The sequence below is a fragment of the Neoarius graeffei genome, chromosome 3 (assembly GCF_027579695.1).
Source record: "Neoarius graeffei isolate fNeoGra1 chromosome 3, fNeoGra1.pri, whole genome shotgun sequence".
Classification (NCBI taxonomy): domain Eukaryota; kingdom Metazoa; phylum Chordata; class Actinopteri; order Siluriformes; family Ariidae; genus Neoarius; species Neoarius graeffei.
In genome coordinates, this window is record NC_083571.1 from 76,428,125 (window position 1) to 76,451,387 (window position 23,263).

The 23,263-nt window shown below is 41.2% G+C and overlaps 1 protein-coding gene across 4 annotated transcripts in view; it reads left to right on the forward strand.

Annotated features, from left to right (window-relative positions):
* The window catches only part of enah (ENAH actin regulator), a 177,524-nt gene that overhangs the window by 64,975 nt on the left and 89,286 nt on the right, over positions 1-23,263 (forward strand). For all 4 annotated transcript variants that reach the window (XM_060917365.1, XM_060917361.1, XM_060917362.1 and 1 more), the window contains exon 2: positions 22,337-22,502. In XM_060917365.1, coding sequence (XP_060773348.1) covers positions 22,337-22,502 — 166 coding nt within the window. The remainder of the gene's footprint in view (positions 1-22,336; positions 22,503-23,263) is intronic.

The following is a 23,263-nucleotide window of genomic DNA, read 5'->3' on the forward strand; positions in this document are numbered from 1 at the left end:
CCCATTTAAACATGTTTTTATTGTTTACATCTGCCAAAGCTACGTTGCGATGTGGAATTTTCTGAAAGTTGTACAGAAACCGCCAGAGACGGGGACAAAGCGACCTCGGTCTGAAGAGGAGAAAAAGGCCGCCGATAAAGCGTACGAGAAGGAGAAACAACAAAGGACTTATAAGCAAACATGGGAGCAGGGTAGGCCTTGGCTGCAATACAATTTTTATGGAATAATTAATTTTTCTTTTCAAGTTGATTCCTAGTCAATATGAAGCTCCTAATGCTTTCTCTCTCATAAATGGAAATACAGAAAGCATGTTGGACATATTTTAGGTGCTATAGTCATGATAGTAAGTACATTTGCTTTCAATACTCATACACCAAGTTGCCAAGTTTTCCAATATATTTGTAGGTGCAATTGGTAATTGAGTGATCAATCTCGTTAAATCAGTCTCAATAATTAAATTGACTCAGTCTCATTGAATCATACCATTAATTTTGGTGCTTAATAATAAATTACCAAACAGCTAAATTATGGTATATTCCAAATTATTATGATCACTTACCGTATTACATAACTCGTATGCACCTTGGAATTCTTTGAGATTGTGTGACTTCAAGGAATATGGAAGGAAATAAACACACAGTTTCAATAATAATTGAATTTATTATAACGAAGATAAAATTATTAATGGCAGTTGGAATCATTATATACAAATATGATCTATACTTGATGAGTGTGCGTGTGTGGGTGTGAGAGGCCGTGTGTGTGTGTGTGTGTGTGTGTGTGTGTGTGTGTGTCCTACACAAAAGAATTAGCTCTGGTAGCTAACACCACGTGTGTTTGTGGGGGGAGGATGACGACCTTGTGGTCCCTTGAGACAATACCATTAGCCCTGGATGCTAATGAAACGAAAGAATTAGCTGTGTGTTTAGCCTAGGTGTGTTTGTGGGGCCTGTGGCCACGTGTTTCTAAGTAACAAATGACTAGCCGGTAGCTAACCCACTAGCTCATAACACTACTAAATCCACTGAAATCTTGAGGTCAAAATGTGTAATAAGGAAATTGAGGATGTTAGTGAGGGAATAGAGAAGCATGCACAGCCTATCTATTAAACAATTGAGAGATTAAAACAAAATGGAACAATCATCAATTCAACACGCTGCGTGTCTACAGTGTAAACAATTAAACCGTTCCTGAGTTTAAATTCACACTACTTCAATAAAACTAATTCCTAAGACTAGTTTTTCTGCCCAAATGCCAGTCTCTTACTTCAGTATCTCGTCTCTACGCGAGATTATGAGAAGATGTTCTGAGACTTTTAGAGTTTCACCGTTGTGCAGCATGTGAGTCGCATCCATGAAGGCAGAGGATTTCTTGGTCCGACGCGTGGTCGCTCGTGATGAAAAGAGAGTCTCTGATCAGAATAACGTGCACAGCGCTTTTAATTAGAAGGAATTCCGGTCGCTTCTAACTTTTTAAATAAACTTTGGGTGGCAGTTTTATAACGTTACTCATAATACAAATAAAAACTGGTTGTAACTCAGATGAGTTAGATCACGCGATTTTGGATTTTTACCGTGGCCAGGGGTAAACAAAGAAATCACGCTGAATCGTGGATCTTGCAAGAAAGAAGGAAAGACGTCTTTATCTGGTTTTCTGGTGAGCGGCCTCCTTTTCTCTGCAGAACGCACCGCTTGCAATGATATCCACAGCACCAAAGAGGAAGTAGGAAGCGTTGCTCAGTTTCATGTGCTTTCATGGAGGATGTGACGTTGGTGATCCCGCCCCAGTGTGACGCAGGTCAACACAGAAGTTGGCTGATGGGAAATGTAGTTTCTTAAAGAGACGGGCTGTCATAGTTCTTAAAGGGACTGTACCTACGTATTATTTGTTGATATTATATTATGGTGCTCTGTGTTGTTGTTCTCATTTATGTATTTAACAACAGTATCAAAATACTCGGGTCTTGAAATAAATGTACATTAGTCATGAACAATGGTAACTACTCTCTTTTGTGTTATTTTTGACAAGTAAAATTCATACATGAACAAATTTTGGCGAGTTGATTTTCTGTTTGGCTAGTTACTTTGGAAGGCAACTAGTCCGGCTGGCTGGTGAAAAAAAATATGAATTTCTAGGCCTGGCCCATGAACTTCTCGCAAAACACACCTAAATCTTTGCAGTTTGAACATTCTTGGGCCATGAATACAACATAAATCCACCTTCTGTCATGTTGCTGCACCGGCCAGCAACACATCTACATGGCATGGTGATAAATTAGCTCAAAATGGAGGATTGGAGTTGCAGTCAGCTCTGTGTTTTGGTATAGTGGAAATGGCGATGAGACCAATTAGTCTTCCTGCTGTGACGTGACGTTACGGACATCAAGGTCATTTACTCAGACCGCTATCTATATAAATCACTTTAATCGTAAAAATTACTATATTAGATTTATTGTTAACGCTTAAAACCATTCCTGTGCCATTCTTGAGGTCTCAAGGCATTTATAAACGAAAGTGAGGCCATGGCTCTACGTATATGCTTTAAGTTCAGTCTCGCACTCTCTCTCTCACCCACACACCCTTTATCTCGCTGTCATTTTAATGCTGACTCTGGAGGCCAATCCCAAACGTGCTTCCAGTCTGTTATCACCACAATTACTGGATGTATCTTAAGGCCTGATGGTCATGAAAAATTGCCACGGATACTGATGATTTTAATATCTCAACCAATTCAGATATTTTGATTTTTAAAAATTAGACCTGGCTTTGGCATGGAGCATCACTAGACATGGTATCCAGGTGTGTGTGTGTGTGTGTGTGTGTGTGTGTGTGTGTGTGTGTGTGTGTGTGTAAATAATTCATGCTTTTCTGAATTGCTGATTGCCACTGTAATGATTGAGTCTTTTTATTTGTAATAAGGCTTTTTATTTCATAATTTATTAAAACATAATGCAAGTTGGAAAATTCAGCTGATTTTTAAAGCAAAAGAATCCAGAGTAAATCCATTAGACCTTCAAGAAATTTGTAACACTTGATGCTAAGGTTAATGGATTTTTTTTTTAAATTATCTTATTTTTTTAATCTAAATGTAATTCAAGTTAATGAGACGGAGATATTATGTAACTGACCACACATGCATCCACAGGTACAGTGTTTGTATGTGATTTGTATAAAGTGTTGGTATAAACGCTCAAGAAAGTCTAGGACCTCCACAAATGCAGATGATGAAATCATGGAACCGTATCATCGGCTTATTTTATTGGTTAGCTGACGTACATGGCTTTGTGTGCTGTACGATGGAGATGACAGAGGTAAATGGTGATTGGCTCCCCCCCCCCAACCAAGATCTTTTTCTCAGTATTACGGAAGAGCCACACAAAATCCGCCCACGTGCACATTGTTGCTAAGGTGATGGCTGTAATTCCTCAGCAGCCTATAAAAAGACCTGAGAAGAGTGGGAACTCGCCAGTGAAGGCTTGTGACTTATATTCTCATGGCTGCCACGTTGCACTTGATATTGTAATCCCAATATAATTATAGCACGTTTGTGAATTGTTTAAAAATCAGACCTTCTTTGCATGTGTGATGCTTCTGCTGTCTTGTGCAATATTCACAGATCAGGCTCTTGTTTCTTTCTCTCAAGAATGCTTACTTTTTTTTTTTAAACATGCTGGAATCTGATTCCCCCCCTGCAGAGCTGGGACTGGTGGCTGAATATATTGCATGAGAATCAATAGTATGTGTTTCTTTTTTTGAAGTTGAAGTATATGGGCTGTATATAGAGTAACCTGGCGGTTCCGCATGCATTTCACAGTGGGAGTAAGAGCCTATTTCAAGCTCTATGTAACACCTACACCACAACCTGAACCTTCTCTGTGAGCAGTGTTCCTCCTGCTATAGCCTTCTCTGTGTCACTGGTGTGTGTGGTTTTAAAATAGCTACTGTCTTTCTTACGCTCCTGTGACTTGTGGAGTAGGTGAAAAAACCTCGAGTGTTCATTCAGAAGGTTCAGATCTTCACTTGGAGCATTTACTGAATCTGTGCCAAGGATGCAGATGTTTGAGACTGTTTAATATCCATTGATTCTTCAAGGCAAAGGGTAAAAGGCGATTGCATCCCACCACTACACCCCTTTTTCCAAGCACTTTTTTTCATCCAGATGTTAATTATGATGTCAGTGGGTTGCTACAGAATATGCTTCCAGGCCACTCCAACTGATCTTAACTTGAAGATCATATTTAATGAAGACATGGATCTGCTTTCTGAATAGTGACTGTGGAAATCCATCATTCATTAGCAACTTGAAAACGTGTGGTTTTTATTTTACTTTATTATAACAACTGAATTTATAACTAACTACCCCAAGCTACCATTCCAATTGTTTACTTGGCATACAGTCCATAATGCTTCTTTTTACAACTGTCACACGGAAGATTGGCGAAGCTCGGCAGGTTTAGAATGAGTAGGTCATCTCATTATCTCTAGCCGCTTTATCCTGTTCTACAGGGTCGCAGGCAAGCTGGAGCCTATCCCAGCTGACTACGGGCGAAAGGCGGGGTACACCCTGGACAAGTCGCCAGGTCATCACAGGGCTGACACACAGACACAGACAACTATTCACACCTACGGTCAATTTAGAGTCACCAGTTAACCTAACCTGCATGTATTTGGACTGTGGGGGAAACCGGAGCACCCGGAGGAAACCCACAGGGAGAACATGCAAACTCCGCACAGAAAGGCCCTCGTCGGCCACGGGGCTCGAACCCGGACCTTCTTGCTGTGAGGCGACGGCACTAACCACTACACCACCATGCCGCCCTGAGTAGGTCATGTATTTCGATAAATATGCAAGTTTTTTATCGTACAAGCATGATAAACATATTGACAAGCTTTAGATTTTCCTATGTGCCCACTGCCGAATATTATAGTTTTTAAATTACCTAAATTAGATGAAACACAAAACTTGTCACCTTCCTCAGTCACATCGGACTCTGTGCGCTGAGAGCCCACTTCTGCATTCATAAGACTGTTCCCATGGTAACGGCATGATCACTTTCACTCTTTTGGTTTTGATTGGTTTCTCTTTTGCCAAGATTTACATTATCTTAAATAGTACTTTCATAAATTACTGAATTTTTTTGTATTGTTTACAGTATTTACATTTCAAGTAACTAGTAATTACAGGAAAACTTCCCTTCATTTGTAACTTTAATTTCGCTTATTTTTAAAGGAATAGAAAATGTAAAGTAAATACAGTACATGCATGGGTTGGTAGCTTGTAATATTGAGAGCCTGTAAGAAAAGTTTCAGGCATGTTTGACCATTTATGAGAAAGTTGAGTGTTTTTGTATCGCTGCTCTAATGCCACCAGTAGGCTGCCATGCAGCCTGTTGGAAGGGCGATGCGTGATGTCATTTGGGTGCAAGGCTGAGTGTCGCTCTTCAGTACTGAAGGGGCAAAGCGAAAGGTCTACTAAGGTGACGATGTATGTTTATTTATTTATTTATTTTCCCCTTCACTATACATCTGAAATAGTGTATTAATACGATGCAACCCTGACTTACGGACAAACCCGAACTCTTTACCTGTAAAACGAGGCTGAAACCATGCATTATACTACTCATTAGCATGATTAAAATGCTCTCAACTCATTCATGAAAAACTTCGACGTCCTCAGGCTAGCCTACCGTAATTACCGTGGTAGACCGTCCAAACACTGCTTTACGATACAGGATTCATGTGAACATTACAGGAAGGTGCACTTGTACGGAAAAGTGGAAATGTTGCCAGAAACACCCGAGCTGCTGGTATGGATTAATTTGATAAAATTCATACATGTAAAAGATACAGTATAAATAGCACTGAGGATAACACAAAGTATAAAATGCACTTATTTCCAATGTGGTCCTCTTGATGACAGCAGGAAACAATAACATATAAGAGACAATAAATTGACAAAATTGTATTAGCAATGATAGTCATAAACAAAAAATATATACCAACTATCGGAGTACAACTAGATTACAGAAATGGCACCAAAATAATTAAAAATTAGTTATATACACATCATAAAACTGGACTTGGAATTTACCCCATAAAAACTGTCACCGGTTTCTTAAAATGATCACGTGTTTGACTAGATTGCACTAGTTGAGGTAGGCTATTCCACAAACAAATTCCTGTATACCTAAAAGAACTCTAAATGGTTTCTGTAAAGTGTGACGTCACTTACAATACACGACCATATTCAACAAAATGGACCATGGCGCCAGTGATATTTCTTCACTGATTTTCCTTGAGTATTTCGAACATTGACATGAATGACTATGATTTATGATGATGATGATGATCATAAACAAGTATTACCATATCAATTGGTTACACACAAGTGAGCAATATTTATAGAGTTGTTTTAGGCCAAGTTTACATTAGACCGTATCTGTCTCGTTTTCTTCGCGGATGCACTGTCCGTTTACATTAAAACGCCGGGAAACGGGAATCCGCCAGCGTCCACGTATTCAATCCAGATCGTGTCTGGTCCAGTGCTGTGTAAACATTGAGAATACGTGGATACGCTGTGCTGAGCTCTAGCTGGCGTCGTCATTGGACAACGTCACTGTGACATCCACCTTCCTGATTCGCTGGCGTTGGTCATGTGACGCGACTGCTGAAAAATGGCGTGGACTTCCGCCTTGTATCACCTTTCATTAAAGAGTATAAAAGTATGAAAATACTGCAAATACTGATGCAAATACTGCCCATTGTGTAGTTATGATTGTCTTTAGGCTTGCCATCCTTCCACTTGCAAGTGGTAAGTGACGCGCATACCCGATATGCACTGAGAGCGCGCACACAGCGGCTCAGTCCCGAATTACTGCTCGTGCACTTCACTCGCGCGCTCTGTGAGCTGCGCAGGGCCGGAGTGCGCACCCTCCAGAGGGCACTCGCTGTTCAGGGCGGAGTGATTTGGAGCGCAGGATGCCTGCGGAGCCGAGCGTATCCGTGTATTGGCGTTGCTGTGTGCAGGCGAATCGTGTATTGGCGTTGCTGTGTGCAGGCGAATCGTGTATTGGCGTTGCTGTGTGCAGACGAATCGTGTATTGGCGTTGCTGTGTGCAGACGAATCGTGTATTGGCGTTGCTGTGTGCAGACGAATCGTGTATTGGCGTTGCTGTGTGCAGACGAATCGTGTATTGGCGTTGCTGTGTGCAGACGAATTGTGTATTGGCGTTGCTGTGTGCAGACGAATCGTGTATTGGCGTTGCTGTGTGCAGACGAATCGTGTATTGGCGTTGCTGTGTGCAGGCGAATCGTGTATTGGCGTTGCTGTGTGCAGGCGAATCGTGTATTGGCGTTGCTGTGTGCAGGCGAATCGTGTATTGGCGTTGCTGTGTGCAGGCGAATCGTGTATTGGCGTTGCTGTGTGCAGGCGAATCGTGTATTGGCGTTGCTGTGTGCAGGCGAATCGTGTATTGGCGTTGCTGTGTGCATGTTAATTGTTTTAAAAACGTTAATCTGATGATCCGCTGATACGGTCTAATGTAAACCCCACCTTAGTTGGTCATTACCAAGGCTTTTTTGACAATGCCTAAATCGAAGCAAGACACCTGTCGTACAACAAATATCAAGCTGCTTAGCTGCATCAGCAATCATTACATTTATGCTCAAAGGAGCTCAAAATAACATATCACACTTAAAGGTCTCATTGCATCGTTTTTTCATTAATTGTGCGGTGGTCTCTAGTATGAATGAATGCCCTGTGAGCCGGTTTTGGTGAAAAAAAAAAAAAATGCTGTGGTTCTCCTGTTTCAGGCTGTTCTAGTTTGGTGGAGGAGTGGGTGGTGGGAGAACGACAGGATTTCAGCTCTTACTCATTATTATTCATGACATGTAAACGTGTTACCTCTGATTGGCTAACAGCACTGTGACGCTACCTCCAGTGGGTCAGAACAAGCGGATGTGGGTGTCTTTGTAAAAACTGTTTTGATCGGCTATTATGGTCTTGACATCGATGCTTTGACCAATAACAATGTAGATAACAGAATTTTACATCACATTCAATGAGATTTAAACGAGACTAAAGATGGCGACTTACAAATAATGTGTAAACATCGTTGGAGTTGCTAAAGTTTGAACAGCATGAAGGAACATACCCCAACCCCCCGAAATTAATAAAAAAAAAATTCTCAACGGATTTGGCATAATATGAAAAGGTCATTTTTTTACTCAGAAAAAGCAGAAATCTGCTGAAAAGTGGAAAACTCCCATCCCTGCCTAGCTTGTGACCATGTCATGCATGCTAACGTGGAGAATATGAACATGCTATTTTGTAACAAAAACCTTCGAACAAAAAGTTCATGTTTTATTTCCAGCTTGTGAGCTGGTGGTCGATCGTCTTGACTACAGGTCCAGGTATTAAAACGACCTTGAAGCAAAACCACTACTGAAGGCACCGAAGTTTGAAAAGTTACTGTGGTTAAAATGATCAGAACACAGTACTAACATTGCATTATACTTCGCTGGTGGTGTTCCAAAGATAAATTCCAACCATTTCTTCTTCAGCTCTTCTATCTTGCACCGTTGCTCCGCCATTTCTGTTGGTGGCTCCAGCCTGACTTTGGACGCTCGTAACTTGGGCAAGGGAGGTCCCAGCCTCCCCAAACTTGGCAGCCAGCGACCTCTGCCCTCTCCCCAACGAACCAGCGCTGCCAGGGCGGGCTAGCCCCGCGCCTTGGAACATAATGTGCCCTGAGGCGAGCCGCGGCGCTCCGCTTATGTTTCGTTTCTGTCAGCGACTCCAGCCCGACTTTGAACGCTCGTAACTCGCGCAGGGGAGGTCCCAGCCTCCCCAAACATGCAACGTTGATGTGTTACTGCCACAAATAACACAGGCATGAACTTGTTCAGCCATGTTTTCAGCTTGCTGTTAGGTCCTCTTCATGAGCTACTGACGAGATGGGCTCTGTCATCTCTCCTCGTGCTGAAATCCGAACTTTCTTCCCGTGGGCGGTCGCAAGCCAAGGTGGGCGAGGCCATGAATACTAATTTTCGAAGTGACAAGTTTGTAGGGCTTTTTCAGATTCGCTCGTTTTTCCGACTATTTTCTTTCATAGGCTAATACAGGGAATGGGAGTAGAATTACATTTTCACATGCAGCATGCATATGCAACTCGGAGTGAACTATGGTATTTCAAAAAGAACCAGTATTAAAAGTTTTTGGTGGAAGGGCACCTTTAATAACTTGGGGAAGCCATAAAAAGTGTTTTCTTACCCTTTAAACTTTTGCAGACTACTGACCGTGTTGTCTCATTTGTCTTTTCCGCTTTTTGGCTGAAGATTGTGGGAGCTGCCCCTGGATTCAGCGCTGGCTTGTACGGTATTCCTAATACCGGTGCATCCAAGTTGTTTGAGTGAAATAATTTTCTTCAAAATATTCCGAGCACACGAGCTGTGAATGTGCTGTTTTTGCACCCGAAGGACCATTCCAGTCAGCCCATGAGAGGTCTGTCCCTGTGTGTCAAATGGCATTTATACATTACCTTATTACCTTTTTTTGTCCTTTGGGAATTGATGCAGGCTGTTTTTTTTTTTTTTTTTCCCCCCCCTTTCCCCCACTTCTGCCATTTGTTATCTATAGTAATGTTCACATGAATCCTGTATAGTAAAGCAGTGTCAAGTCAAGTTTATTTGTATGGCGCTTTTAACAATAAACATTGTCGCAAAGCAGCTTTACAGAATTTGAACGACTTAAAACATGAGCTAATTTTATCCCTAATCTATCCCCAATGAGCAAGCCTGCAGCGACGGTGGCAAGTAAAAACTCCCTCAGACGACATGAGGAAGAAACCTCGAGAGGAACCAGACTCAAAAGGGAACCCATCCTCATTTGGGCAACAACAGACAGCATGACTATAATATTAACAGTTTTAACACGAAGACAGTTTCGTTGATGTAATTCTTCATTGATGGAAACTTGAGTGCAAAACTGTTCATGATAACTGCAGTCCTAAAGTTAGCAAGTCAACTGTAGTCCTCAGCCATAAAAGCATTACTGTAGGAGTCCAGAGCGTCCTCTAGGTGTAACTTTCAACTGTCCTCATGGGGCCATCCTCCACAGGAGTGATGCGATAAGACTCCAACCAGACACAGGGCACCAGGATGGATCAAGCAGGTCTGAGGGGCAGAAGAGGTTCAGCATCTCGATCCCAGGACCAACATGTAACTCAGAGGGACAGATTGGGGGGGGGGAGAGAAAACACAGGTTGTTAGGTATGCCCTAAAAATGACACAAGTATTAAGTCTGTGTGGTAGGCTCGCAGAGACGAGAGTCTTGACATCAGGCATAATACACAGCAATGGCATGTTTAATGTGGTTAAAAAAATATCATGACCTGCTCTGGCTGGATGCTTGATTGGGTGATGGGAGCACACTCCTCAGCAATGATGGGATGCAGATGGGACCCTTAGGGCTGGCCAAGACGATTCAGTTACATTTCACCGGGTCTGGGACATGTGACAGAATGTCTGACGGCCGATTCCCTGCAGGCTACAATAGCCAGTCGAGGTCTCCACCCTCTCCACCAAAAGATTTTACCCTCTTTCTGCATTGCTGTGGGGGTTAGACTGTCTACCACGGTAATTACGATAGGCTAGCCTGGTAACGTCTTGAAGTTTTTCATGAATGGGTTGAGAGCATGCTAAGCATGCTAACGAGTGCTTATGCTGCCAGGAATGTGGAAAAACTCGTGCATTTGCCTCTTCGATAGATTTAGGTAAGTCAGATTGTATGCAGATCTGTTTGTAGGTAGTCTAGCAAGGTTACAGTCTGCAGAATGAGGCTGTCACGGCAGCACTACTTGTACCAGGGATATAAATATGAAAAGTTGCCTCCCCTCATTCAGTCACGTAGGTGTACATCAGCTGTTCACGCTTCACTTGCTGTTTATCAGTGACATCAGTATTGTCTTTCCCCCTCCAATTTTTTTGTTGGAGAAATAGAATAGAATGCCTTTGTCACTATACACATGTACAATGGAATTTTAATTTTTTTTTTATTCATATAAACTTTTAATGAGAGAATCTCCAGCTAGGGGCAGCTTCAAGTCTTACTCGCTATGTGGAGCTTCCGTGTTTTGCACCCAAATGATGTCAGAGCACTGCCGGAAACCATCGGGGGGATTTTTCTGATTGATTTAAAATATTTTCAATGGCGGCCTCCATGAAATCGTCCATTCTGCATAGAAACTGACTTTCGGAGATGGATATCTTAGTTGTGTGAGCTCCTTATTTTCAATTACTCACATGAATCTGTAGTTTTATATCATCTGTCTTCATAACTGTATTTTAAAAATGGGTTTTCTTTTCCTTTAACTCCTGTTTATTGCACTTTTTAACAGAATCAAAATGATTCCTAACATTTTGTGATGTAACATTTGCATTATGTGTATTTTGTAAAATCAAAACTTGTTAAAGGTGTCTATTTTCAGTTGTATACATTTCATAATATTAAGCTTCAGAGTTGGCTGAATCTCATTTGTTATCTTTGTTGTATAAAGTAAAGATGTATTCTGTGTAATAGGACTTGATTACAGCAATTTGTATTTTTTTTTTTTTTTTGCCTTAAGTGCACTAGAAATTATAATTTAAGATTTCTACTTTTATTGCAGGAATTTTGTAGATTTTATTGATAATTTAGTGATTTGTAAAGTTCTGGTTAATGTATAAGAAATTGAACTTTAACATTTTTATCTCATTCTCATCTCATTATCTGTAGCCGCTTTATCCTGTCCTACAGGGTCGCAGGCAAGCTGGAGCCTATCCCAGCTGACTACGGGCGAAAGGCGGGGTACACCCTGGACAAGTCGCCAGGTCATCACAGGGCTGACACATAGACACAGACAACCATTCACACTCACATTCACACCTACAGTCAATTTAGGCTACATCCACACGACAACGGCAACGAGATGTTATTTAAAAATATATCGCGTCCAAATGGGCAACGATCAGTAAAATATCAGGTCCATATGGCAACGCAATGCTTGCTGAAAACGATGCAATACACATGCCACACCTCTAGGGGCGCTGTAAGACGGTCCCTTCGGAGACACCAGAACAATAGAAGAAGTAAGGACGCATGCGCATAAACTATTATGCGCGAGACTTCATATTAGCCACAAAGTCAGGAAAATCTGTTCGTAAAATTACATTATAATGACCAAATACAATGAAAAGTATTTTTCCAGTCTCACCTGTGAAAGGTAATCCCATGTGATCTCGTTTGGACGGCAAACCTGTTGGTACAGTTAAACGCAGCTAATCTTTATTCTCCGCTTTGACCTATCCAATATGGCGGCGAGGATGATGTATGATTCTACGCGGAAGGCGGCGTCTTTAATGGTCCGGAATAAATTGAATGCTACACGTTGATGGATTAATTTGTTTCTCACCTGTGAAAGGTAATCCCATGTGATCTCGTTTGGACGGTAAACCTGTTGGTACAGTTAAACGCAGCACATGAATCTTTATTCTCCGCTTTGACCTATCCAATATGGCGGCGAGGATGACGTATGATTCTACACGGAAGGCGGCGTCTTTAATGGTCCGGAATAAATTGAATGCTACACGTTGATGGATTAATTTGCTCTTCTACGCCCTTTTTGAGGAATGTATTGTAGGATTTAAACCAACATCTGAAGAGGTGAGATCGCTCCTTTTTTTTTCCCTATTTTTGCTGGCGGGATTGACTCTGCCCTAAGGGCAGAGTCTCTCTCTCTCTCTCTCTCTCTCTCTCTCTCACTTTGCACCATTACACAATAAATATTCACAGTGAAAATATTTTGTAAGCGCGTTTCATGAACCAAGTTATAGGATTTGTTGACAACTCGCATCGAGTTCGTTACGCTTCTACCCGGCATGAAGAACTGACAGTCATGTGGTTGTGACGTCATCGTAAACAAATCCGTTCTACTCATCCAGACGACTTCATAACGGCAACGTTGCCAGATCTTTCCACTCTGGAACCCATTCTCAAAAAGATTGCGTTTTGGGCACCCAAAACGCTGGTGCCGTGTGGACGCCAGGCCTAAACGATAAGCAATTGTATCGGAGTCACCTGAATCCGTTGCCGTGTGGACAGGGCCTTAGAGTCACCAGTTAACCTAACCTGCATGTCTTTGGACTGTGGGGGAAACCGGAGCACCCGGAGGAAACCCACGCGGACATGGGGAGAACATGCAAACTCCACACAGAAAGGCCCTCGCCGGCCACGGGGCTCGAACCCGGACCTTCTTGCTGTGAGGCGACAGCGCTAACCACTACACCACCGTGCCACCACATTTTTATTAAGTTAGTAAATTAAATTTGTGTTAAATGCCTAATAAAATATAGTTCACACTTTAAAAAATTTTAAAAGCATTTTTATTTTTTGCAAATTTGATAAATAAAAGCTTTAAATAAAATTAGGGCTGTTATTAGATTAAAATATTTAATCACACTATTGTCCACTCATGATTAATTGCAAATTAGTGACTTTTTTTTTTTTAATTAATTTATTTTAAATCTCTTCTAAATGTACCTTAAAGGGATATATTTCAAGTTTTTGGGGAGTAGATAAATATGCTTGCTTTATGCAAATGAATGTGGTCAGGTCAGGAAAGATGAGGCTGGACACAGCAAAAATTATTTTTGTGGGCATTTTATTCCCCCACTGCATTTAAAAAATAAAGCAGCATTAATTTTATAATTTTGAGGGTTAAGCATAATTCAGTGTGAACAAAACAATGTTGTATTTTCCTTCAGTTCTGAATTCAACTTCCAGCCTCAAACTATGCAATAGGATAAACTAAACAAATGAGGCGACGTGGACGCTGGACAGTAGAAGCTATCCTTACATAAAGAAAATAAAAATACAAAACCCAGCTCAATACATTTTGTTAAGCCACACACATAAAGATGTTTTCCAGTAAAATGCAGTAACTCACTGGTAAATATACAGTACATATAGTGTTTGCACATAAACTTATGAACACCACTGGCGGCTCGTTAATAGGGGCGATTTGGGCGACGCACTCCCAAACAGGGAGGGAGATTTTTTTTTTTTTTTAAATCTACTCCTACTACCACGGCAACAGTAATGTCATTGTCCAATCAGGCTAAGGTCGCGCCTGGTGTAGCCACGCCCTTTTGGGGCGATTTCTGTCAGGTTCAGATTTGCCCCAAAATCTCCCATTGACACTAAAGGTACATACGTTTTTTTTCGAAAATCATGCTCCCAATGCATTTTCTATTGGGTTTTATGTGCTCGCACAAGCAGCGTGCTTACGTCATACGCCTGTTGCGCCGCGCAAATGTTGCCAGATTGGGCAATTTTAAGTGCATTTTTGCGGGTTTTGAACATAATTTTGGGCTGGAAAACGCAACTTGCACGGGAAATGTGTGAACATTCTATGAAGATGGCGGCAAGTGTTGAGTGCAACAATACGATAGCGGCTCTGAAAGGAGTTCCCTTTAGTCGTCGTAGCAATGAGGAGAAAACGGCAATCAAACAGCTAGGACCTCCTAGACCGAATTTAACCATCAAGCAAGTGTCTACGAAGGGGGAGAAGACCTACTCAAGAGGTTTTAACAAGAACTGGTACCACCAGAAAACTTGGCTAGCTGGCTGTGATGTAGTCAATGCTCTTTTTTTGCTACCCTTGCGTTCTCTTCCACCCTGGAAGTAGCACAGCAGACGGTACAGTGATATCTGATATTTGAATTTACTAGGCAAAAGTTGTTTTTGTGTGTGTGTTACCAATGGCAGTTTAACATTGCCATGCTTGGAATATTTCAGTAGCCTCAAGTTCTCTCTGACTTGGTGTAAATTAAGCATATTTTCAGTTTTTATATATTGTACAGTATGTGTGTTCATTGGAGCCAGCAGCACCTTACCTTTTTTCCAACTTGTTAAGCCAAGTTGCACTGACTACAAAACCTTGTGTAACCTTGTGTGTATATAGCTAAATCACTAAAGCCTTTTGTGTTCATTGACATGCTTGTAATACTTTAAATTTCCTTTTAAGGCATGGCTTTCTGGAGGAATTCTTGGGAAAAAAACCTGCAGAATTTATTTAGAATTATTTGTTGTTAAAATGGTGCAATTCCATATAAAAAACACATAATTAAGCTGCACGTTTGTTTGATGGTTATGCTTTTCTTCATCTTTTTCAAAACTTAAACACTTGTTTTGGATTTATATCCTGCCACATTAATTGCATTCTTTAGAATTGAAGAAATTAGAATATGTTTATAATTAAGAATTTGTGTCTACTTATTATAGAATACTGGAATAATATGAGAAAATAAATGAGTAATGTAATATTAATTGATTGTGATGCCAAATGTTTTGCTTTGAAGGCTTCACAATGCATCTTCCTTAGTTTTAGCCTGGCAAGCCAGACTAAATGTGAATATTTGCCACTCGTAGGCAAAAATATTTTTGGCTGCTAGGCGGGTGGGTCTAGTTTACTAGGCTACCTTAGTTTGCCACCTTTAACTTGTTTAGTGTTGCCACCTAGTGGAGAGAAGAGAGAGTCTATATTGATATCTGAATTTACCAGGCAAAAACAAGTTCGGCCAATTGATTTGCTACCTACTGTAGGTCAATTTACTTCAGTCCTGTGGACATTTACGGTCCGTGTAGATATAACGGGGGAAAATTGCCCCCCCCCCCCCCCCCCCCCCCCCCGAAGAAAAATTCAGGAGCCGCCACTGATGAACACTTAACTCACAAATTTCTCAGAGTAAATCAAGCTCTCTTACTCCAGTGTGCAGCCTGCATGCCTGGAGACAGACAGACAGACCTTAACATGTGGCCCCCCCCACCCACACACCCACCTCCTGGACTATCAAAAGCATATATAAATACACACATTTTATGTAGTCAGAATGAAACAATACAAGTTGTTTCTGTACATGAGTGCACTTTTATTGCAACTTACACCGACCAGCTACAACGCTCACTCACGCTCAGTCATGTCCTGGTTTCCCAAACAATGGGGGAGGGGGCACAGAATGTGCATGCATTATAATCGCGTGTCAAAAAAAAATTAGTGGTGTTAATGCAGATTCATTCATATATATATATATATATATATATATATATATATATATATATATATATATATATATAAAAATTAGGGTGCATCAGTTGCCCTCACTTTCATAAAATCTGATGTATTTTTGTTTGGGTGTTCCTTTTCACCAATAAAGGCATCCTGTAAAATTTTTTGACCATATTCAAAAGTCTAATGGTGGCACCATGAGGTTCATTTTTTGCCAAAAAAACGCTTATTTTATGTTTTCGCATAAGGTTTGAATCACAATGTTGGACTCCATTTATTGATTTCTTGTGACCCAGAGATCATGTTAAGGCCCCGGTCACACCGCCCGAACTTTGCTGGAGCGTTCCTTGAACGGTAGGGAGGGGGGGCTGAATTTCGACAACACTAGTCACCGCGCACAAAATGGGGAAAAAAATCGAAAACACGGGCGTTGGCTTAGCGGTGCACCGCTGAAGCCGGCGTTGCTTTAGCATTGGTTTAGCGGTAGCGAGCGTTGGTTTAGTGGTGACGCGAGCGTTGGTATAGCGGCGTTCTGCGCATGCGGGCTTTGGCTCGGCGGGGGTATAAAGTTGGTTTAGCACCAATCATAGCAAGTCTCTCAGCATCCATGGTGATAGTTTTACTGTAACTTTGAGCAAATTCGATATAGATGAGGTCTGAACTCAACGGCAGCTCGATTCCAAATGAGCTCCTGGTCCATTTCTCCCCGTATTTATAGCCAAATTCTGGTCCTGCTCCGACACCTCTATACCAACGCCAAACCAAAGTTCATCGCCGCCATGGATAGCTGCTTCAACGCCCGACACCGTTCCAGCAACCTCGTGTCCGCTCGTAAAACGCTTACAACCGCTCCACCGAAGTTTGTGCAACGTTTAATCGCCGCCTGGGCAACGGTGGCGAAGCAGCGGTGGTCCAGCGTTCAAGATTTCTGCGTTGGCCTAGCGGACCCAAGCGTCCACGAACTTGCATTTAGCGGTGCCAAACTTTGACTGGGCGTTGGTGGAGCGGGGATGAACTTTGCCGGGGCGGAAAATTGCCCCCTCCTCACCGCTCGCAGTATTTTGTGCAGCTCAAAACTTTCGGAGCGGTAGGAGGGCCCCTCGAGAAACATCAGCGGTGGCCGAGCGTATACGGCGTTGCTTTAACGGGGGCCAACTTTTGTTAAACGGTGGTGAACGGTTACGAGCGGTGATGAATTTTTTTTTCACCGCTCCAGGAACGCTCCAGCAAAGTTCGGGCGGTGTGACCGGGGCCTAAGAACCTTTGCAAGGGATTGAGAAGCATTAATGTGATTTCATAATAGGGCTGCACAATTAATCGAATTTAATCGAAAATCGCGATTTATTTCCATTTAAAATCCGAGCTCTGCTGCATATGATTAAGCACTTTTTGACCAGTACTCCGCCAAACCATTAGGGGGCGAACCGACGCATGTAAGGTTTCATTACTCCGCCTAAATAAGCAAGCAAGCCTTAGGCGGAGTAATGAAACCTTACATGCGTCGGTTCGCCCCCTAATGGCGTGAGAGTAGATAACAGATTGAGGTGAGAGAGAAAAGCTAACTATGTCAGAACAGACTATTTAGCACTGGAGGCAATGCTGTGACCTGCCTTCGCTCATGTTTAAAGCCAGAGCATGTTGATAGGCTGCTCTTTCTAGCTAAAAACTTGTAGGCCTCAGTATAATGCTATGTAATTGTTGCAACTGAGTTTTCAGTTCCTTCATCCTTTGGTAATTTCTTGGATAAATTTCATTTATTTGTCATTTGGAAATCAGAATTTCTCTTTTAAATTTCATTCTGCACTGAAAGCTGTTCATATCGTTTGTTTGAATTAGGCGTGATATGGCAAAAATGTCATATCACGATTTTTTTATCACGATCTTCCATCGAAAAAAACAAACAAAAAAAACAAAAACAGGCATTTTGGGGCTACAAACCTTTCTGAACAGATTTTAATTCATCTCATCTCATTATCTCTAGCCGCTTTATCCTTCTACAGGGTTGCAGGCAAGCTGGAGCCTATCCCAGCTGACTACGGGCGAAAGGCGGGGTACACCCTGGACAAGTCGCCAGGTCATCACAGGGCTGACACATAGACACAGACAACCATTCACATTCACACCTACGCTCAATTTAGAGTCACCAGTTAACCTAACCTGCATGTCTTTGGACTGTGGGGGAAACCGGAGCACCCGGAGGAAACCCACGCGGACACGGGGAGAACATGCAAACTCCGCACAGAAAGGCCCTCGCCGGCCACGGGGCTCGAACCCGGACCTTCTTGCTGTGAGGCGACAGCGCTAACCACTACACCACCGTGCCGCCCCAGATTTTAATTAATAGTAGCAGTTTTGCATGTGCAAACATTGTAAACACACTAACACTGATAAAGTGCACTATTGGTTGTGAAGACAACAACACTAAGTAAACATCACTCTGATAAAGTAAACATCACTCTGATAAAGTGCATTCTTAGAATATAAAAAAGAAAGTAAAATATGAAATGTTGAATAACACACAGTCTTCGGTTATTTTGAAATGATTCAAGTATCAAAACACCAAATAGTTTTTTGAAAATGGTCCAGACTGGTGGTGGGGAGGCTTCTGCATAGCTTTATTGTGGCTGTTTGAATGTTGCTAGCACCAGCCTCTTGTGCTCGAAATGTAGTTTATATTTAAAGAAGCTTCCCCAAACTTGACAGCCAGAGACCTCTGCACTCTGCCCAAAGAACCAGCGCGGGCACGGCGTGCCACCTCGGGATAGAAACGAAATCTAAGCGGAGCCCCGCGGCGAGCCTCCGCACCGCGGGGCTCCGCTTAGGTTTCGTTTCTATCCCGAGGTGGCGCGCCGTGCCCGCGCTGGTTCTATCCCGGGCTCCAGCCCGACGAAGAGCCACGGTGCTCGGCTTTAGTTTCGTTTTCCCATCGGCGGCTCCAGCCTCCCCAAGCTTAGAATGTGTAGATTCCATTTCTGACAATAAGTTCCTTTTCAAATGCATAATTCCGCAATTTCCGCCCGTTTTCCGCGATCGCGGATTTTCAGTCCCTCTACAGGTTAAGGACGTCTTGCGTCTGCCGCGTCGGCGGGAACCAGCATAGAACGTCAAGTTATTGTACCCAAAGGGAAAAAAAAAAAGTTTATTGCGCTCATTGGCCAAGGCGATCTATACGATTTCTCCACTTTGGCAGATCGTCTGCGATCTTCTACTCGTTCTTATTCTTAACGATTTTATATCGTCAGATCGCACACCCCTAGTTTGAATATAGTGAAATAAAATTTAAGTGATTTTCCCTAACATCAAGAATAATCGTGATTAATAATCGCGATTACAATTTTGATCAAGATAATCGTGATTATCATTTTTTCCATAATTGTGCAGCCCTAATTCATAATACATTTGTATTGTTTAAAAGTAGTTGAACAATGATTCAATGAACAGCTAAAACTCAAACTGTGCTTGATGATAATATATTTAGAATATGTACTAAAAACATGTATCTAAGATATTTGGTATACTCTATAAGGTGCCATAATGTTTCATGAAAAGTGATAGAAATTTTGTCATAAAAGTCAGAAAATAGCAGCTTTTTCCATAACTTTGAGCTCCTGGTGCCACCATTAAACTTTTTAATTTTGTCAAAATATTTCACCCAGTGTGTTTTCTTACCAAAAGGAACATAAAAACAAAAATGCATCATGATCGGAGGAACTTTTCATTTTTAGGGGGCAACTGATGCACCCTTTTATTTTTATATTGTTTGTGTGTGTGTGTGTGTGTGTGTGTGTGTGTGTAAAAAAAAAAAAAAATTATATATATATGAGTGATTCCACGCTTATGGGTACTGAAATGGGGACATGAACTTATTCACCTAAAACCATTTCTTTTTTTACCATCAGGTCACAAAACATGTAATCTTTAATGAATGATATGTTAAAAGATAACTTTAATTTTCTGAGATGTAATAAAAACATATTTATATGCCAAAGTCAAGCCTATGAGTTCCAAAATGATGTCTGTTACATTACTTCTGTTACGATTGTCCATCTCGCGTCTGTTACAAATTAATTACAATCTAGCTATATACCATGTTAATCTTATTGAAAGAATGTGTATGTTTATTCTACTACACGTTTATTAATTATATTTGCTAAAACATCACCTTCCTATGTTTCAAAAAGTAATTCTACATTGTTAAAATTGAGAATATATATGTCCACAACACTTCTGTTACGTTCTGACTTTGGCATATAAATGTTTTTATTACATCTCAGAAAATTAAAGTTATCTTTTAACATATCATTCATTAAAGATTACATGTTTTGTGACCTGATGGTAAAAAAAAGAAATGGTTTTAGGTGAATTTTTAAAAATAAGTTCATGTCCCCATTTCAGTACCCATAAGCGTGGAATCACTCATATATATATATATATATATATATATATATATATATATATATATATATATATATATAAAATTAGGACAATTATAGGCAGCAAAGCTGTGAGCCAGTTCATTTGGGTTTGGTTAAGCTGCAGTTTAAACTGAGGAACTGACTAGAGTAGTAGTTGACTTGGCTCAAGCCTTGTAATTGATTCATTAAGTTGACTTTTACTGTGCTATACTTTCCGTAATAAATTCCCGTACGTTTGGATGGAGCATCCGTGAATAATTTTGGCCAAGTCCATGTCAGTTTCAAGACATGCAGACGATTCAGTTGATGTGGTATTTCTTGCTTGCTTACTTGGGCCCAGGATTTCTCTGTACCGGCTTTCATGGAAATCCCATCTTGTCCACAGTGCTGACTCACTGGATAAAGTGAGCATGTTATTCATGGACCTTGCAAACACAAGCTCCTGGGAATGCTGAGCTCTGTTCCATTTCTGGTCCATGTTTTGCATTGTTTGTTTCCCTCCACTGAGAAAGCTGCTTAACTCTCACTAAATCCCAGTGCTACACTTTGGCTTTTGTCTTTGCCATGTCCTTGTCAGACTCGTAAATGCTTTCGGGAGGATGCGGATGCCTATCGTTTGTGGAATTGTGAACAGCACAGGCATTCTCTGTGGTAGAACTAAAAATGAAATAAAAGCCATAAAATGGAATTTCAGCTCTGTGGTTGTGTCTAGGGGGAAAAAACTAAAAAAAAAATAAATAAATTACTAAAGCCTGCTTTAGAGCGCACATCTTTGGTCCAGTTTTGGGGTTGCAGGCAAAAATCACGTTGTAAAACAGTTGTTTGGTAGTGAGTTGAGAAACGGTGTAATGAGCTCACCAGTAGCTGATTTGGTGCAATCGCAAAAGCCAGTGATGAAGTTCTGGCAGTCTATTGATGTAACACCGTATTGTATCATATCAGATTTCATGCTATTGCAAAATTTCTGGAAAAATCTGTATGGTGGTGTAACCATTAGAGAAGGTTCTAGATCGAGTGTTTTGTTTTCGGAAATCATCTCTTTGTCCTTAAGGCTAATTTTTAGGAATGCGAGTGGTCAAGATTTGATATTAATTGGTTTGAGTTTTCATTTGAAGATTTCGCATCCATTTGCATAACATTTTATAATTGACTACCAACAGTCTGTATAAATTGGTATATTTTGTTGTAAAGTAAGCATGGGGTTCATCAGGAAAGTAAAACAGTGCTACTGTGAAAGTCTTTGACATGTCTTGTCATGTATAGTCCTGTACCCTGGACCTTCTGTCCCTCTCTTTTTCTCCGTGTGTAGTGATGCTGAGCAATGATGGTCACACAACTGTGTCGCTGGAAATCAGACTACAGATGGTTCAGATTTTCCCAAAGCAGGTCCAAGTCACTCTATTAGACAGCAGTGAGAGCAAACATTAATTATATTGTGGCAGGTTTGTCAGCATGAGTCAACATGAAACACAACTGTAAATCTGTCCTTTTTTTCTATATATATATTTTTTCTGTTTTCACAATGGAGGTGTTTTTCCACTTCTTGCGTGTATTAAGCATTAACCCTGTTAAAGGTTTAGCATTCAGTGGTGAAATAATTGACGATGTTAAATATTTTTGTTTATTTGTACATGACTCCTATCAGAAAATTCAAGTATTTTTATGCTTTATTAAACTATCTGTAATGCAATCTTTTTTTTTTTTTTTTTTTGCAGCTCCTCTCCAGTCATTCTTAAGTGCTCTTGCTATTTAGCTGTAGATTTAACAAGTAAACATTACCACATTCCTCATGCTTCCTGCTGTTTTGATTCTTTCACAGTGAGCAGAGTATCTGTCAGGCCCGAGCTGCCGTCATGGTGTACGACGATGCCAACAAGAAATGGGTTCCGGCTGGAGGTTCCACGGGTTTCAGCAGAGTCCACATCTATCACCATACGGGGAACAACGCATTCCGGGTGGTGGGCCGCAAAATTCAGGACCACCAAGTAAGCAAGTTTGAAATGAATCAGCAACTGATTATTCAACCAAACAAAATAACTGTAGTACAGTAGTTCATTATAATCTACATGAAGGCATGCCATGGACCAAGGCACCATGCTCCAGGTATAGCTGTGTGACTGTTTTGAAAAGAGTTGAGCATGTGAACAGTGATGAGAGAAGGCTTCTGTTTTAACGAACAGCTTTTTAAACTGCTACAGTAAAAAATAGGATGTGTACTTTGGAAATGTTTTAAAATGATCTGTTTACATCACCTTTGTTCTATTAGACTGAGAGGTTGTTAGAAGAAAGAAAAAGTGAATAACTTGTCTGTTTAAATAACTGCGACAGCGAGAATAATGCCTCAGACCTGCCACAATATCATGATTGTAGTTTAATAAAAAAAAAATGATAGTCATATTCTTGTGTATATGTCTCAAACATGAAGTCTGTGTGTGTGTGTCTCTGCCATGTTTTAGTAGCTGTCCAGATACAGGAGTTTTATCATTCAGGTTCAAGATTTTATCATATGCTGAATATAACACGGTTAACAAAAACTAAAACTAGCCATGAAAAAAAAATATTTTTAACTGAAATAAAAATGACAAGGGGCGGCACGGTGGTGTAGTGGTTAGCGCTATCGCCTCACACCAAGAAGGTCCGGGTTCGAGCCCCGTGGCCGGCGAGGGCCTTTCTGTGCGGAGTTTGCATGTTCTCCCCGTGTCCGCGTGGGTTTCCTCCGGGTGCTCCGGTTTCCCCCACAGTCCAA